General features: G+C 31.0%; 1 protein-coding gene across 1 annotated transcript; it reads right to left on the bottom strand.

Moving 5' to 3' along the window:
* Window positions 1-6,219: 6,219 nt before the first annotated feature.
* On the bottom strand, window positions 6,220-8,506 carry LOC145598038 (MYB-like transcription factor ODO1). Its single transcript, XM_081654326.1, has 2 exons — window positions 8,047-8,506; window positions 6,220-7,117 (listed from the first exon to the last, which is right to left on the bottom strand). Exons 1-2 carry the CDS (start codon window positions 8,307-8,309, stop codon window positions 6,463-6,465), a joined length of 918 nt encoding a protein of 305 aa, XP_081510452.1. The 5' UTR covers window positions 8,310-8,506; the 3' UTR covers window positions 6,220-6,462.
* Between the last annotated feature and the right edge of the window lie 11,896 nt (window positions 8,507-20,402).

Genomic DNA, 20,402 nt, shown 5'->3' with positions numbered 1-20,402 from the left:
TTTCAAATGACATAAATAGAATCACCTTTCTAGTGTCAATCTTCTTATAGGGCCGAGAAAGAACACTTGAAGCACATATAGTAGAAGATAAATTACTTTGATCAGAAAACATAGAAGTGGTACTAACACCAGAATACGAGGTATAAAGCTCAGTAAAAGCATAATATGCCTCATCCACCTTTTTAGCACTCTCATCATGATGATACAATGTGTCATACATATCCTTCACAATTTGAGCTTTATAACGCGGATCAAGCATAACAGCGATAGCAAGTATGGAAGTATAGTTTTCCCAATACTTAGAAAATTTATCCAACATAGGAGCAGCCATTTTTTTAATGCAATCATCAGGGTCAGCATGAGCAGAAACCAACAAGCTTTCAATATAAGCAATGTTTTCAAAATACAAATTAGATGTAGGGTACTCAGAACCAGAAAACAGAACTGTAACATCATAAAATACTTCAAGGAAATCACACACATTTTGTATGGTTTGCCATTCAGCAGCAGTTAGACAATATGGCAAACCAGATTCTAAAACACAAAACCTATCAATACCAACTTTAGCTTCCAAACACTTTCTGAGCATCAAATATGTCGAGTTCCACCGAGTTTTCACATCAAGTTTCAGCCTACCAGAAAAACCAGACTTTGAAGACTTACATGCTTCTTCAAATCGAGTAAGTCTTGCATCAGACCAATCAATGTACTTTGCAATCGAGCGCAATTTAACAACACTTTCATCAACTATGTCAAGACCATCCCTTACAATTAAATTCAAAATATGAGCTGCACATCTAACATGAAGAAACTTGCCATCACATGGCAGAGAATGAGATTGTAGCAAATCTTTCCTAAGCTCATCAACCATAACATCATTTGCCGAAGCATTATCAATAGTAATAGAAAAGACTTTCCCTTTAAGATTCCACTCATCAATCAATTTAACAGTAAGATTATAAATATCCTTGCCATTATGTGGAGGAGGGAAATATCTAAAAGACAAGACTTTGGACCGAAGTGTCCAAGTGTCATCAATAAAGTGAGCAGTGAGGACAATATATCCACGAGATGTACAAGCAGACCAAACATCACAAGTAAAGCATATTCGGCCAGGCAAATCAGACAATACATTAGACAATATAGCTTTGTGCGTGTCATACTCACGAATGCAATACTTAAGAATGGTGTTCCTTGTTATATGCTTAACAAGAGGATTTAAATATATATGGAGCTCCCTAAGTTCAGCATGCTCAACAATTTGAAGAGGATACGCATGACAAATTATGGCTTTAGCAAACTTAGCACAATAAACTTTTTGATCAAATTTACTGATAGAGTGAAGTTTTCTAAATTCATTATATTTTTGGCAAGAATTACGGAGATGTTTTGAATGATTAGAAGTACCCTTAACACTTTCTGATCGAAACACTGTTTTCAAGCAATGTTTACAACGACCCAAAATTTTCTCTCCCTCCATGTAAAGGATGAAATGTTGCCACACCCATGATTTTCGCTTTGCATATAAATCAGTGACGGAGTCTGGTACGGTCAAATCTTCCACAACGGGCTGGGGCTCGAGGTCGCTATCAACTGATAAACAAAAAAAATAAATACATAATCAATATACAATTAGAGTAACTGAATAACTAAAAAGAATAATATTGGAGAATCATACCTGAGTCAAGATAATTACCATTCGGATCCATTGCTGAAAAGAACAATGAACATCATTAAATTCGTACTGAACATGCGGACAATGAACACTTAGCAAAAATAGTAAAGGATCCTTGAAACTTCAAATCAGCAAAAATAAACATACAGATTCAAAACAAGGATTAAGACAACAACAAAAATTCGTATAAATTCAAGATTTATTACTTAATGAGTGTATTATTAAACAAAATCATTTTCTGCCCTGGTTATAGAAATTAGTAAACCACACCAATCTTGATTTCCAGCCCATATAACACTTATTAAAGTGCTGGAAATCTGGAATCCAGTTAATAGAGCACAAACCTGATTTCAGGATGGTATGGCAGATGCGCAGAAATAAGCAGAAACCTTGATTCTGAAACAGGTGAGGAACGAGAGTGAATTAAGCGAAAAAGAACTTAAACAGGTTACTTCTAAAGATTAAACAAGGAACAAGATGCAGCAACAGAACGTATTATTTGTATAAATTCGTATAAATTCGTATAAATTCAAAAATTAACAGAAATAAACAACAAAATACATAAACTGGTAAGATCAATTTGTATTATTTCATAAATTAGCAAGAATAATTCGTATATTTGTAAAAAAATTCATAAATCGGGAAATTACCAGTCACATAAACTAGTAAGATTAATTCGCTTAAATTCATAAATTAGCAAAAATAAACAACAAAAATACATAAACTAGAAAGATCAATTCGCATAAATTCATAAATTAGCAAGAATAATTCGTATACTTGTAAAATAACAAGATCTATTCGCATAAATTCATAAATTATCAACAAGAAGCATGAAAAATTATAAAATACCGTATGAGAGTGAGAAGATAGCTGAAAAACTCGAATTCAACAATGGTGGAGTACTTGGATTCAACAATGGAGAATGGATTTTAGGGTTTTTGAGGAGAGAGAAAATTAAGAGAGAGAATTAGAGAAGGGGTGAAACGGCTGAACTAAGGGAAATGAAGAGGGTTTTAGGGTTTTGAAAATATATATGGAAGCCTCTTTTGTGAATTGGGCTGGGCTATTAGACATTCAGAATGTTTTTTCCACTTTTTTTTCTTTTCTTTTTTTAACATTTTACCTTTTATTTTTTTGACATAATTCATTTTATTACTTCATTTTAGTATAATTTTTTTCAGAATACTATTATTATTATCTTCCAAAAATATTATTATTATTATAAATATTATTATTACCAATTAAAAAATCCGTAATTACACTCCCTATTATTTTCACTGGTCCTGTTTGGCAAAAGCAGCGGTAGCGGATAGCTTTTAGCGGTCGAGTAGCGGGTAGATGTTAAGGTAGCGAGTAGCGGTCAATTAGTAGTGGTAGAGGCTAGTTGTCAAATTAGCGGTTGATAGTATAAGTGTTTGGCAAAAGTAGCAGTTGCAATACTAAAATATATCAAAATTCATATAAATATTGTTTAAAAAGTAATAAAAGTTTGTCAAACGCTACCCGCTACTTCTACACGCTACTCGTAGTATTTTTAATGTTTGACAAAAACTACCTAAATGCTACCTCTATCGCTAATTGCTACCTCGCCAAACACTCTCACATTTTTTCTAGGTGTAATAAGTTCAAATAAGTTCAGTTCATGTTTAATAAGTTCTATTAACGGTTACCCAAGTACAAATTAAGACTAAAATAAGTTTTAAGATAATAAGGTCTAGTAAGTTCATATATAAATTCAGGTGAGTTAAGATAAGTCAGGTTTGTGAAAATCAGATGAATAGAACACACCCTTATAGACTTAATTCTTGTATATTATAGATCATTTAATGTTTAGTTTGATAAATCATATGATTCATAATATACTAATTAATATTACTTTAAACTTGTTGGAAATATGTTATATTGATAAAATTGAAATTATTGGTTAAAAGTGCGGAATACAACTGTGCATTATCCTAGAATTATAGGCGTTATACACTTATACCTTATACATCGTACGGTTATATACACACTACTTACATATACAATAATTTATGCTTAAATAAAAAGAATGTACATAGTAACAATTAACTATCAATATGTATAATGTCAAGTTTTTAATATACAAATTGAATTAGTAATAAAGTAATTCTAACAACTCTAACAAATATCTTATACAAATTGAATTAGTAATAAACTAAACTAATAGTACAGAACTCATAGCCTCGTAAGATTATACAATTGATGAAGAGTTGTAAACTTGCAAAGTTGCAATAACCTAAAAAAAATGACATTCTTTTTTGTATATATCACCATATGTAACTATTACTCGTCAATATATCACTAGCTCGGTCTCACTTATATAGGTATGATAAGTCATCGATAATTATTCAATCTCAATTTTCCTCAAAGATAAAAATTACACATAACTTGATTTAATGAGAAAACTAAAACTTCATGTTTCGTAATTAATAATCATATTGACCCAATAATAAGGTAAAAACTCAATAATATCTCTAGTTTAAAAATAACTTTATTTGGATATAAATTTGGTCAACTCGACCAAAATCCAGCCAAACACAAAAAGAAATTGAATCGAAATTGACCATTTAATGAATCAACGGATAAACCTTATCTTAATCAAACCGAACTTGACCGAACCGAAATCATCCGAACCGAAATCAACCCGACCCAAATTCATCCGATCCGAAGTTATCCGGTTAAACCCGTTTTAAACCCGATCCAAATTTATCCGAACCGAAAGTGAACCGATCTGGAGTTGACCCGACCCATATCCGACCCGGACTCGATAGACCATGACCCGAATTTGACCCGACCCGAATTTGATCCGATCCGACCCGATCCGAGTTCAAAGGATAATTTTAATCCGAACATATCCGACCCGAACATATCCGATCCGAACAGACCCGACCCAAACTCCATCCGGTTATCCGAATTGACACCTCTAGGTAGTGCCACTTATAATAAATTTAGATTGGTAATATCCATTGATAGATATATATATGATAATGATAGATCGTACCAAAGTTGGGGTATGTTTTGTTAGTGGCAAACTTAGGTAGTCGGAAAGCTACAATTATTATTCACTCAAATAAAGTTTTTCAGCATATTAAAGTGGCATGACAGACAGTCTAAGGGTTAATTATGAAGATAAACTAGTTTAATTAGACAACCACCAATTAATTTGATTTGCTACTGTATCTTTTTAATAATGCGATGTTGATTTGTTATTTATTTCTTTTCTTCTTTATTTCCACTTCTTTATATTTATTTCTTTATTTATTCATTCATCAATGGTTTTTAGACAATAATTAATATGTAGCCTTTTGCATCATTAATAATTAATGTGTCGTGTAAACACACAAATTCTCTCCCCACATCACCCTCTTCAAATAAAAATAAAAATTTAAAAAAAAAAGAACAAAAACAAATTTTTATTCAAGAGTCAATTTGCCTATACATGCATCCTAAGCTAATAGTCTCTCAATATGAGTTCTATTTGAAAACATGTTCTCAATCAATCAACAAAATAAAATTAGTCGTTAACATGTTATTACGCCTTTCTAAAAGAAAACATACATGAGTAAGTACGTCTCAAATATTAAGGCTATAATGTGTGAATGGTGTAGAGCCCAATATTAAAGGGAACATTATAATCTGATAGAGTATAAAACATATTCTTGGGCCTCAACCATCAGCTTAAGCTTTTGGTTGAATTGGTCCTCTAACATGGTATCGGAGCCAGAGTGTGCGGAAGAAACAAAGAAAGGATCGGATTTTTTAGAAAAAATTAATTTTGTGGAACCCTAAAAAATCTAGGCTCTGATACCATGTTAGAGGACCAACTCAACCAAAAGCTTAAGCTGATAGTTGAGGCCCAGGAATATGTTTTATATAATCCAATTTACTTGAGGGGTGATCTATTATGTGGTAATAGACATTTATGGAAAAAAAATTTACAAAATTTGAAGATAAGATAGTGTTACTAACTTAATATGATAATTACTACGTATGATGTTAAGCTCATTATTGATTCAGATATTTATAACTGGTTATTAAATAGGTTTTGATGATCACACATAAATATATATTGTCTATTATATTGTATCAAGTGTATAAACCATCCCATCCAAAGTAAGACTAGGGTTTCAAATCAATCACAATTCAATAGGTTCCTCAAATTGATAAAGATCCTCTCATATCATTAAATTTATGCATGTATAATTGAGCAACATTATTACAATACATAATATATATTGCAATATAACAATTAAATGAAAAATCAATTTAAAATCAATATTTGTGCTGCTTTATTTACAATACTAAAACAAATAATTCGTATGTAACAACAAATATTATTATCATTATTCATCATGGTAGGTACATAATTTATGTACAAAGGCTTTCCTTTGCACAGGATGACCACGCCAAAGGGGCGCCTCATCAACTTTTTGAACAATAATTTACAGACACAATCAATTAAAAAAAATAACAAATAAAAAAGTGCACTATTTTCAGTTTTTTTTCACTATGATGTACTCGTATCACTTTGGTATCGTATGATATTCTCACATATGGTTGGCTAAAAACAACCACCCGAGAAATGAAAATTAATTAACCTAATTTGGAAACATGCTACTTAATTTTGTAGCATCGTATGCCATACATGCATGTACGTACATACATGTTTTCCCGGTGGTCATCTTGTGCGTGTACATGGCTCGACTTTTGTTTGATTAATTACTCCCGATAATGACCCAGACCATCGCGCTAATTAATTATCATTATTACTTGTTACCCATTTCTAACACATCCAATGTGTTCATAATTTCAATGTCATTGAAGCAATCAAGCCCGAAATCTTGGATACCGAAATCTTGACAATCGAATAGCCACGGACAATTTTCTTCCCATGTAGGCAAGGTAATGGTATTAGCAACATTATTGCTTGACAAACAAGTTTGATCCTCACTATTGTACGAGTAAGGCAACTCCAACGGTGTAACATCGTTGTCATCCCATAAGTAACTCATTAGCGCGTTATCAATGCTAATGCCTTCGATTAAACTCGTAGGGTTAGATTGATCATTAACACTCGAGCTATTCTCTGTCGGAGGGCTATTATTGTTAGTAATGTCCTCCGACATTGAATTAATGACCGACATGCTATTAGCTGAGCCGCTATTGGTTGTCTCTAATGATGATGATTGGGTTTGATTTAAGGACTCAGCCGTGCTAATATCAGAATTATTATTGTTGTTAGAAGATGAAGATGATTGGTTTGGAATAATTTGATTGTTTTGGGATTGATCTTTGTTTAAAGGTTCATGGGTGACAGGGTCAATTCCCATCTTAATAAGTTTCTTCTTGATATGGGTGTTCCAATGATTCTTGATCTCATTATCTGTTCTCCCCGGTAATCTTGCAGCAATTTTGGACCACCTAAAATTTGATCAAAATTATCAGTAATTAGTTTCGTAATTAGCAAAGATGGGTACATAACTTTAATTATACGTCATTGTCATACATACCACATTTTCTCCACGGGGCAAAAGGTTAAAAATAAAGAAATATAAAGGAATATAAAGAGGAAACTATATTCCAAAAAGCTCCGAATTAAAAACCGCCAAAAAATCTCAACAAAGGGATTTGAAAGACAAGCTTTTTAAAAGCATTGTTATTATTTATAGACACCAATCACGTAATTAATTAACATCATTGTAACTTTTGTAAGGCCATTAAGTCATAATTTACGATAAATTTAATCGACAAGAAACTATGTGCTACTCGTAGCTAGTTAATTGTCATGGTCATGCAAAAGTTAGGTGATATTGTTACTTAAAGTTACTTCAATAAAGAATACTTATCTTGTTTACTCCATAGAATATCACCATCACAATATATGCTGACGATGATAAGTTACCTATGTTGATTTTAATTGTCACGTTATTATTTCATGGAGTAGCTACTAGTCAAGATTTAATTCTCAGAGATAATTAATTTACGGAAATCATATTTTTATAGTCAATGAGAAGTAGTAAATTTTAGACTTTTAGCAATTAGTACATGTGGTAACTTCATTAACATTTCGTAAAAATGTCATTATTTTCAAACCATGAACATAATTAACATGGTGTTTTCACGAGTACTCGATTACAATAATACAATCTTTCACGTTCACTTTAACTATGATTCTTTTTATTATAGTATTATCTTAAGAAAAGTTAGACTTAATTACTTCTTTACAATTTGTACATTAAAATTTTGTATAGTTGTTATTTGTAAATCTAATTAGACGGTACACATTATTTAAAATTTATGTTTCAAATACAAGACTTGTGCATGAATATCGAACATAAAAATAATCTTACCTATTTCCAAGTCGAGCATGAAGATCAATAACCAATTGTTCTTCAGCATCACTAAGAAGGCCACGTTTCAAGTCAGGCCGGAGATAGTTAGTCCACCGGAGACGGCAACTTTTACCACAACGGCGAAGACCGGCGAGCTTAGGGACAGCCCTCCAACAACATTGACCATTAGTGAGGATAAAGTTGATAAGCTTTTTATCTTCCTCAGCAGTCCAAGGGCCTTTTTTAACACCTAGTTTGTCACAACAAGGTTGTCTTCCCATAACGCGTATAATAAAACACCACCACTACCACCACGCCTAAGCTAGAGAGTAGAGAATGAAATAATAAAATGAAAGTGTTGTTACGTTGCTCTTTGCTTCTCCTAGAGTTGCAATAATAATAAAAACTTGTAAAAGAGCAAATGAGTAATGAAATGAGGATCACACCAACCTATATATATAAAAAATAAAAGGAAGACTTTGTTAAATTCCTCTTGTAATAAAAGTTGTACCAACATATTTATAAATTTTTATGAGACAAAAGATAAGACCCCACCGAGGTTTACTTGAAAGGTGCTTGGGAACAACAATCTAACTTCTTCTGGTGCTTCAACTTCTTGGTCCCACATCAATAGTGCGAATTGGGGTGACCCAACTATAGACCTAGTTAAGCATGTTTTTTCGCATAAAGAAAAACATTTTTTATTGTTTATTTTTAATACTACGTATTTTGTATAATTAACGATTACTAAAGTCTTATTTTCCGTCTAAATAAGAGTTAGGGTCTGTTCTCTTACGTTAAAATTCAATTCAGTTCAGTTCAGTTCAGCTGAGTTCAGTTCACTTCAGTTCAGTTCAGCTCAGTTCAGTTCAGTTCAGCTCCTAATTTCCTTTTCTTATAAAATATTCATTTCAGTTCAATTAGTTCAGTTCAGCTGAGTTCAGTTCAGTTCAGTTCAGTTCAATTCAGTTCAGTTCAGTTCAGCTGAATTCAGTCAATGAGAACAGACCCTTACACTAATAATTACTTCTTACATGTCTTTAGTTTTAATAAGGGAAATACTTCACTTTAATATTATGTCCTTTATTCGAAATATAATACGTATATAATTTATCTCCCTTTGCTTGTTAAACCCGGTTACATTCATAATTTCTAAAATCATTTTCTCTAGTAAATTCTATTTAGTATTCAAAAAAATAAAAAATGTTTTAAAATATAGCGCCGTATTTGTTGAAATTCTCTTATATGCTACAATTACATATATTATTGGTCGAAAAGTTAATTAATTTATTTAATCACTAGCTATATGCCTATATTAACCCAAAAAAAAAAAAAAAACGCTGACAAAACTTATTATACAACTACTTACAATGAATGTAAAATGTTAAATCAATTATAATCAAGGTCCTTTTTTCTAATTTTGATATGACTAATCAAAGTTATACTATTAATTATTTTAATTACTATACGCTATTAATTCTTTTAATCACTATAATACAATAATTATCAATTAATTAGTTGATTTAATCACTATATTACAATTTAGAGGAAGTATTAATTTAGCATAAAATATCTCTAAAAAATCTTCTAAAAAATGTAAAAAATAATAATTCTTCTCTGTGAATATAAGCATGTACAATCGCATTCCCTCCGAATTTGAAGCTTACTCAATCATAACATCACCCATTTCGTCATCCCTACGTTTTAATTGGCTTTTGTTAAAGAATAGAATGTAAAAAGAGTGGTGCAACTTAACCATGGTTAACGCGTAGACTAGAGACTATGATCAGCATAATCTTTGGAAGATAATCAACTATCACTTTCATGATAGCACCTTATCTTCTTCGACTCTGTTTGGCTAATTGATTGCTCCAAGACCATACTTCTTTTAAGCATGTTATTATATATCCCTTTTTTTTTTCTCTTTGTAAAATTAATATATATGACGAAAACTATAATCGAGTATTAAATATTTGAAACATTATCGATCTAGAGTGAAATCCTATATATTGAGGTTATAAGCTTATAACTCAATCAAATGTTCGTTTAAGTTGATGATTAGAGTCTCATCATTGGTTTTATACTCTATCATGTCTCTTTTTCAGGAGGCCTTCTCAACAAAAAGTTTAAGATGAAGATTAGAGCCACAAAATTGATTTAATACTCTATTAATTATGCGCATTATAGATCATAATAAGTTAGTTTTTGACTCCTCATCGTCTCCTTTAATATGATTTTCTACTTCGATCCATGATTGGCATGATAAATATGAATGTGATGACCTTGTAAGGTACAATGACTAACTTAAAAAAGACATGTTCTCAACTGTATCTCAAGCAAATTCATGATCTTCACACCTTCAAATTTGGTGAATACTTGTATATAGCTATATCATTTGGTACATGTACCTATGTTTCAGGTGAAAATGAAGAAACAAATAGATTTGAATATTTACTGTCTTTATTTTCAATTCATTAAATTAGTTAAATTATTGTAAAATGATTTACACATGGGATTGGGAGCTTTCCAAAATCCAAATAAAGAGGGAACAAGAACAAAAATAAAACACATGAACACAGTACATTAGTACATTACACATGCTCTCAATAATGTAAACTCATGAAACATTTATTTTCTCCTTGTATCATTATCATTAGGTATAACTATAGGATATGTTTGACAAGTGAGACCTAAGAACACCTCCCATGTCAATGAAATCACATCTAGATCAAGAAATTAAATACCAACTAATAACTAATTAGTTAGAGACTAATTCATACCATTTGTAATTATAATTTGGACCATCCAGATGCATATAGCAGCCACAAAATCAAATAATCCTTAAATTCCGAGCTATGGTCAATTTGTACTAAATTATCAAGTATAATGGTGACATTATAACAAATACGGATGAAAATTTTCAAATTTAAGTCTTCGTTGAATCAATTAATTATAAGGTTAACGATATAACCATCGTGAAACAACAGAAGAGTCAAATATCATTTACAAAGGGAGCGAAAATGATATACGATGCATATACAAATTTAAGGGTTAAAATTTAAATTATACGTAGTATTGAATATCAATCACACGTTAAGAACACCAACCAATAATTAATTTAGTTAGTAATTCTTAAATTAATTCTATTCTAGAAATTATATTTTACATCTAAAGTTGGTCCCCAAGTTGCATATTCGTAAATAATGAATTAAAGAGAGCAACCCATTGTTAGTTAGCCATTTTCTTCTTTGACGGCCATGCAATGTACAAGTTTTTCTTATCGTGTATTTTTCGAATTCCTTGTGTAGAAATGTAAAATGCAATACAATAAGCTAAGGTACATATTTGAAAAAAAAAATGTTTATTAAATACCTAATTCTTTAATCCGCTCTCAACTTTTGTGGCAAAAAATGTTGACGAATATATTTATTGATTAATATGCATTGATCGATAAAAAATATAAAACTATCTTATGCTTCTACTTTTATTATGAATTATGAATTACAAGTTCTTAGTTTATGATATCCTACAAGAATCGATCATATCGTATTATTTAAAATTATCCGTTGATTTATTATTAATAAGAATACATTATTGATCAAAACTCAACATCAATATTTCATAATAAAATATTGATATAGATGTAATTGAAAGCCCTCTATATAAACTACACATAGCCTAATATAAACAATTTCAGTTAAAAATCACTCAACAAAAACTTAAATCTATTTCATCTTTTTTAATAGCTAGATAGCACGCACCATAATTTATCCTCAATTTCATGATTTAATTAAATATTGAATCAAGAAATGGCGGTGCAAATAAATAAAAATGAATTATTTCTGTATTTAAATTTGTTAAATGGAATACACTAAGGGTAGATGTCCACTATGAAGTAAGGAGTATAAAGTTTAAGCATTGTTACAAAGCTTCCCCACACGGCCAGACGCAAAAGCGCGCATGCGTGTACATTGGCAAAATTTAAATAACCAATGAAATTGATTTGATAAGATTCACACTTTTATGCTTTGGCCACATATTCATATACTCTTTGTTAGTGTATAAATATTGGGAATTTGGCCCACACTAGCTCTAAAATGTTGACACTTGTTTACATTTTATTTTCTAGATTGTTCTAATGGTTAATTCGGATCCTTTTTGAAATTCGGGTCCATATTTTTATTTTCAATGTCGGGGGCGTTTGATATAGTATGGCATACAATGGCCTTGTTTGGCAATTGGCTGCTGACTGTTGGCTGGTTTGATTGGCTGTTTATATTGGCTTTTTTTGTTTTTTTATTAGTTTGAAAACATGTTTGGTAAAATTGGCTGTTAAATGTTATTAGTAACTTAGGTAGCCAAAAGCTACTCCAAGTAGCTTTTTCATTTTGGCTTAAAAGCCAGCTTTTCAGCTGGCTGAAAAAGCCGTTTACCAAACACAAATTTTGGATGTTTGACCAAATGAAAAAGCCAAAAGTCAATCAAAAAGCCAATGAAAAGCCATTTACCAACATGTTTTGTGTGCGGCTGGTCACATCATGTAACAATTTGTAAAAATACAAAGTAACTCTTAGCACTGATTGAATAATCTTGTCATCCTGACCAAATAATCTCTCAAGTAATCCCTATAACACTATCGAAGTAATCCTTGTAAAACCGGTCAAATAACCCCTATAACACTAACGAAATAACCACATGATTGTTGGCTACACTGTGTAATCAGCTACATATAAATAATTTGTGTACTATTTTAATTTGTATAGCTATTCAAAGAGTTACTCCAAAGTTAGCATGGTTAGCATCTTATCATTTTGGCTTAAATGCCAGCTTTTTAGCTAACTTAAAAACTGACTTGCTAAACATTTTTTGGTTGTTTGGGCACATAAGAAAGCCAAAATCCAACCAAAAATCCATTTGCCAAAATCCCCTGCAACGTGTACATTTCTAAGCTAGTTCTATAAGAAGACATATGTGATATGTAGATTCAAATTAAATGTGGTAATTGTGAATATGGCTTGAATATGCAGTTTTATTCTTATTTTGTTTTGTGTTGTATGATTTCAGGTTGTTCACAAACTATAGTTATATTTCGCGATCAAGATCAAATAATTTTAGTTTTGAACTTTTATATTATGGTACATATAGTACTGTACTATATAGTACTACGCTAATTTCCAAAACATACATTAACTAACTTAAAACTAATAACTCAAAATTGGCAACAAGAAAGAACAAGCTCTTGATTTTATTGGTATAATCATGAAGTTGTTAATATTTAATCAAACTCTCTATCAATGAAGATAAACATTACACTCAATAAGCCAAAACATTAGACAAAATCATTATCTTAATTATATCATAAAAAAACAAAAACAAAAAATGGGAGCAGTTTAAAATCCAAATTAGCAGTAATTGACTTGGATTACTAGTTTAGGCTAAAATTTCAACGTGGAGCCCTCTCCTTTAATTTGATTGTCAATGCCAAACTTGCTAGACATAACTTGCTGTGCTAAGTAAGTCTTTATATCCTAGGTTTGTTTTCAAAGTAACATCTTGTTTTTCCTGCTAATTAATTAATTAATTATTTGATAAAAATTAGAATATTCTAACCAATATTAACAATTAATTAATTGGATGGCAACTGGGATTTTTATACATTAATATTGCACGTATGTTTGACAATCAGCAACATTTAATTTCTTCTTCAAACAACCTAAATATATCCGAATTTTACTAACTTAACTTACAATTAATAATATAATTAAATTACGAACCATGAAATTGAAGCCATTGATGTTTTCTTTTATTGTAATTAACATAAAGTTATGGAAAAATTAATGGATTTAATTAGTGACAGATGTGTGTAAGAGAATGGCTCGCTATCACTGTATTTCTTGCAGCTTGCAAGTTAAGACTATATTTAATATATAATCTTATACAAGTATATTTTGATATGATTTGTATGTATACAAATTGTATACTACAATTTGTTGTAACCCTAATTGGATATCAATTGCTTCATAATTTAAACCATTAGATCACGTTAGAAGCTTACACATGTAATGGTGGCCTGGTAATTTAAAAGTAGAATAAATTTTTTAATATATTAACAATTAACAAAATACTCTAGCTTGGATGGTAACGATAATATATTGTGACAATATAGTGATGGAATTGTGATTAACAATAAGCTTTCCTTTTTATTTAACTTCTTACAAAAAGTGTTATGTAGAGACTAGAAAGCATAATAGAAGTATGACGGATAGGATAGGATAGGATAGAAATATGGGAAGTTGATTTTCCGAAAATTAAAACAGTGTCTCGATATCATAACGATATAACTTAAATGCATAATTACGTCTACTATCTTCCCTGAAAATAACTCGTAATTAAATAGATAAATAAAAAGTACGTAAGTACTTGTATAACCTTGTGACACAAGAATTACAGCATGCTTTCTTTTTAAGGAAAGACAAATGACGCTTAACTTGCCAATTAGTGAGCTTAATTAGATTAAGTAAAATATAATGCATGTCATTATCTTAAAACTATAAGAACACACCTGACATACACCTGCCATGTTCTTATAATGCCCCAACATTATTCGCAATGATTGATAATAAACCACGTCAAACATCTCAGATTTGCAAGAATATAAATACTTTATCTTAATGGAATCATCAATCAACAAAATATACTGCCTCTGTCCACAAATAAATGGTACATTGTCCTAATCTTTCATATAACATATTCGTAATTACAAAGATACTCTATTCATATCTCAATCTTTGTAAAAATATTATGATTAAGCCGATAAAAAATCTCATTATATTCATTCATAGATCGATAGCTAGCTTTTTTTGATCTTTTCGTAAATCCTAAAAATGTATGTATCTACATGACTATTAGATACGGATGAAAGATTATATACTCCGTATAGGCGTATATATTAGTATTTTATTGGAGTAAGAATTATTGAATAGAAGTTCCTTGTACCATAAAATGTGGTCCAAAATTATATATAACCACAATTACAAGAAAAGTATGGTGGCATTGCTTCTAAGATTGAGCATTGTTGGGTAAAACCTCAGCTGTTACATACTACAGTTTCAGTTATAGGTTCAAAATCTAAGCTTACAACTGGGATAACTTAGAGAAAATTTATGTTGTTGTATATTATTTTGTACAAGTTGCTTCTACTTAGGAATTCCACTTATGTAGTCTATACATTTGTTACATTTTACTTTGCATACTGTTCAAGATTACCTTTTTTATGTATTTTTTTTGGTCCTACGTACGATAGTTCCACTCATGATCTTTATGAAGCAATGCAAGAACAAGTATATATGAGAGCATATACTATTACGTTATTTGCATGCATAAATCAGCATGTCACAACATTATCATACAATATTTGTTACTTAGCTTATAAATGATCATCTGATCTTATGTGATCGAATTAAGATTTTGAATAGAGTATATATAATTGATTGACAATATGGGCCGGTCAGTGTTATGTTTAGTGTTAATTTCATAATACAGCCACAGGTAGGGATGGCAACGGGTCGGATCTGGACCGGGACTATCCGGACCCGGATCCAGATCCGTTTTTGTATCTAGGATCCAGCTGATCCGACCCGGATCCGTCGGGTCTGGAAAATGAAGACCCGGATCCAGATCCGACGGGTCCACGGATTCGGGTCCGGATCCGGGTCCAAAATGGGTCCAATATATTTTGCCTAATTTTTTTGCAACAAATGTAATGTTTGGGTCCGTTGGGGGTTATTAATTTCAACCTTAATTAATGTTATACACCTAATCTAAAAGCACAAAGTAACTAACTTATACACTTATATTTTGTAATAAAAATTATAACAACGGAAAAAAGTACGATACTACATATACGAATATACGATGATATATTCAATATGAGCAGCCAAAATTCATCTCTTGAAAGGGCTAATCTTTATCACGACTAACAACATCAACATTTTAAATAAAGAAACAAACAATTTATTTTATTTTAATTATGTAAAATAAAAAACGGGTAAACGGATCTGGATCCGGGTCTGGGGCTAGACCCGGATCCAGATCCGTTTTTGTCAGCAGGACCCGAATCTGACCCGGATCCGTCGGGTCCAAAATTTGAAGACCCAGATCCGTGAAAAACGGATCTGGATCCACGGATCCTGGTCGGGTCCAGATCCATTGCCATCCCTAGCCACAGGTGACCTTGTTTGATAATCAGTTGTTGACTATTAGGTTGACTTATTTGGTCTATTATTGTATTGATAATATCTGACAAGTGTATATTTATACATGGCTAATGACTTTTAGGTGTCTAACTGTGAAACAACCAACAAAAACTTTTGCATACATCCGGTTTACACTAACATTAGTGTACATCGAGCAGTATAAGGGTAACTTTTAGTTAATTTTAGGGTAACTTTTTGCCTTTTTTTAAGTAACTTTAAACACAATATAATTTTTATATAAATAGATAACAAGAAAAGTTTTATAAAGATAATTTAATTACATTCAATCACTAATAATTAACTTTTAGTCATTTAAAATGTGATTCTTTACTAATAAAGCATAGATAATATTTTTTTGTATTGGATTACTTTTATGCATATTGGGGTAACTTTTATTCATTTCAGGGGTAACTTTTAATCACTTTAGACTATCTTTATAATGGATGTACAATAATTATTGTACACCCGATTTTTTTAAAAGTTTAAAAACTAGTGGAGAAAAAAAGATAGCTGCAATAGACATCTTTTCCTTTTGGCTGAAGATTGTTTTCAACCAGTTGAAATAAAGATTTACTCAAAATATGCCCTAGCTTATTTTGTTTGAAATAACAACTAAATTTCAATTTCAATTAGATTACGCAAATTATAAAAAATTTTGGGACTCATTTTTTTCATAGATAGTATTTTATAAATATGAAGCGTGAAAATCACACAGGGGAGTTTGTGAAGCATCAACCTTAACATTAAGCTAATGGTTGAAACCCCGTAATTGGTTGTGATGTTTTTTCTCATGTCCATCCTGTCATAAGTCATAAGTCGCATGACGATAATAACATCTCACTAGCCACCTTGAGATAGAGACCTAATCGAAATGGAGTGCACATACAGGGTGAACCTTGTAGCATGCTAATAATATTTCTTCCCATACCCAACGGCTCAAGATTAGGAACAAAGGGAATGAAAGCGAATTAAAAATGACATATATGTGTCACAAAGGTCAATAAAGATATTAGAAAGTAATTAAGCTAGTGATCTAAGTGATTTGAAAAGATGAGGTAATAAGTTGATATAATTATTGTATGAAAATATGGTTAATTTAATTAATTAAAGTGATGTAGAATGGAGAGGAGGCAGGGATTAATTAATTAATTAAGTGGAAACAAATCACATCTCCCGTTTTAGACATCTGTCAATCATGGGTAAGTCCGTGTCCTTAAGTAGTGATTATCAGGTGAATTAAAGAGCAACTTGCATAATTACTGCTTTTAAACCATTAATTAAAAATCCTAAAAGCGACTTAGGAACTACCATGGTTACAATGTTGTTGACTAATTACAAATAATTAGTGCTAAACTGCCGACAAATTATACTTGAGTGAGCTAATTAAGATAAGGTATTATGGTAGTAGTAGCTAGTTTTAACTTCCATCATTTAAAGATTCATATGTCGGGGTAAATTTTAGTAAATGTTACCTTAGCCATGTTTGGTTTTTTTTTTTTTTTTTTTTTTTTTTTTTTTTTTTTTTTTAAATTTTTTTTTTTTTTTTTTAAATTTTTTTTTACCAATTATTCCAGAAATTACGCAGTGAATATTTGCATTATTATTGAAAGTTAGATTTTTGATAATTAAGGCTCAATAAGTCTCAAGTTTCACATTTCTAAGACAATAATTGATTTAGTCAATATAATAAGTTTTAGAACTGATCAAGACTAATCAAGTTCAATTCTAACTAGGCGTTAAAATAAAAGAAAAATCAGGTAGATAAGTTTAGCTCAAATAAAGTCACTGTAGATGAAATGAACACATCATAACTTAAAATTTATTTATTTATTTTTATCTTCCCACACTCCATGGTATTCGTTATTTTTAAACTAAGTACTCCTTACTATGTAGTATTTTAATACGAGTAATGTTCTTCGAGTTTCATATTTAGTAATTTATGACTATTAGCTTAAAAAATTGATTAGTGTAGTGGCTGTGGTTTTTGAGTTGCCAAGAATCATACTAGTTTTTTTAACAATCATCACATAATTAATCCCTACAAATGAATAGTTTCATTGTAAGGAAAATTTTAGCATGCATTGCGAGTTTGAAACTAGCTTACAAGACAAAGATTATGAGTGAAGTTTCATATAGACTAAACGATTGAATGAGAAGTCTTAGAATTAGCCCCACTTAGAAAATGTAATAATATAGACTTCTTGTGGTAAAGAATGAGTTGATAATTATAACTTGTGGACTTAAAGATCCAACATTTAAACAATTTCAAATAAGTAGTTGGGAACCAAATTGAACACGAGAAAATTAAATGGTAAGTTTTGAGGTATATGTTACAGTAATAGTACGCAAGTTTAAACTTCAAACTGGATTTTTTTAATTTATTTTTATTTATTTTTTATTTTTTAAGAAGTTTAAAGTAGGGTATCATTGGGTTCACGTAGGAAGTAACTTTTCTTAGGAATTCAAATTTTATGGAAATATTTTCCCTTGTCAATATCCTAGGATTGAGCTTATTTGTTTGGTTGACACTATAAGAAATTTCAATCACTATGGAGGGCTTGGTGAGAACCATGTCTTGTAGGAATTTGCATTTCCTTTGGAATTTCTAATTCCTAATACTTTTCTGAATATCATCCTATCAACACAACCCCCCAACCCCCCTTTCCTGAGAAAATAAACTCCAACCAAAGATAATTGTTTACTTTTCTTTGCATTTAAGATGATGCAAAGTGATAAATAAATCCTCTGCAATTTATTTATTTCATTAAGTTTTCTCGTATGCCATACTTGACATAGCACACAAAGTAAATATCATAAGATTCGGAGAAATTTTTTTTTAGGAAATTTTGTTAATAACCACTCCTCGAATCACCCATTGCTGAACTTAACACCCGTTTTTACAAAATTAAAAGATTGCCAATCCCTAAAGTCAAAACCAGTGAATATCACCACCCTTCTCCTATTCCCACTAATTTTACAAAATTTCCTTCTTTTTTAATTACATTCACACTTTGTATTACAGTACATGTTTGACACAATCAAAGAGTAGATTTTAGGGAATTTCCCTTCATAAATTCATACGGATAATTCCTTGGTTTTAAAAAGCGCGCCTCGGGCCCAGGCTCTGGGAAATGGGCTTTAGCTAGTCGAGGCTCAGACACCTACGGAAGGCGCGCGCCTCGTGTGCCTCAAAGCGCCTTGGGTAAGGTGCGCCTTTGCGCCTCGAGGAAAATAACTAAGGGTAAGTTATATTTTGAAGAATGGTGGATGTTTTTTCAAATTCAGACTACCTTAGATATACATATATCATTATTTAATTTATTATGAATCTTTTTAATTGGTATCAAGTACAATCAAAGTAAAATATAATTTGAAATAAATATATAAATACATGCGCATTGCGGCACGCGCCTTCGCCTTGCGCCTAGGCTGCAAGACCATTTGCGCCTTGGTGCGCCTTTTAAAACTAAGGATAATTCTAGAAGCGCCTTTTAAAACTAAGGATAATTCTAGAAAAAAGGGATCTCAAAAATTTTAAGAACATTGGTCATTATCAAAGCAGAATCAAATAAACGAGTTGTTTTCTGAAGAATAATGATGCTTCATCATATTCTATGATAGTAACACTTAAAGAAAGTCGGAAGTTCCTCCGTGGGGGTAAATAGTTAACATTATATTCAGTTGCAAAATACGTACTCTGTAGTCCGTAGTATATTAGGATTCTATGCAAGATAGATTGCATTACTATAATACGAAGTAAAATGGATTGATTCAATTTGATATACACTTCGTTTTTGTTACCTTTTGACTTTCGTGGCTTTTAATTAATGAATTAATGTTATTTTTTTATTCGAGGGGAATAAATTAATTTTAGTTTAATAAAAAAAAAAATTATAAATCCAGATGAAACTCAAATCGAATTTGATAAAGTAACTTCTACTTAAATTAATCCATACAACCAACAAACATAATTAACCATCTGTTTCCCCAAATCTTGCTACTAACATGGAAACAATGAGTTGGTTAACTGGAATGCCCACGCCTGAAGTTCGAATCCTTGTACCAAGAACATGAGCACAGCATGCAGAGTTATTCCCAGCAAAAATAGAACACTTGATG

The sequence above is a fragment of the Chenopodium album genome, chromosome 20 (assembly GCF_948465745.1).
Source record: "Chenopodium album chromosome 20, dcCheAlbu1.1, whole genome shotgun sequence".
Taxonomy (NCBI): Eukaryota; Viridiplantae; Streptophyta; class Magnoliopsida; order Caryophyllales; family Amaranthaceae; genus Chenopodium; species Chenopodium album.
This window is presented reverse-complemented; position numbering and strand designations above follow the sequence as displayed.

Bases quoted from the DNA above. Each gene is read 5' to 3' on its own strand.
- LOC145598038 (XM_081654326.1), bottom strand. From the start codon at position 8,309: ATGGGAAGACAACCTTGTTGTGACAAACTAGGTGTTAAAAAAGGCCCT. The intron at 7,118-8,046 runs GTAAGATTATTT...ATCAAATTTTAG, and splicing joins CATGCTCGACTTGGAAATAG to GTGGTCCAAAATTGCTGCAA.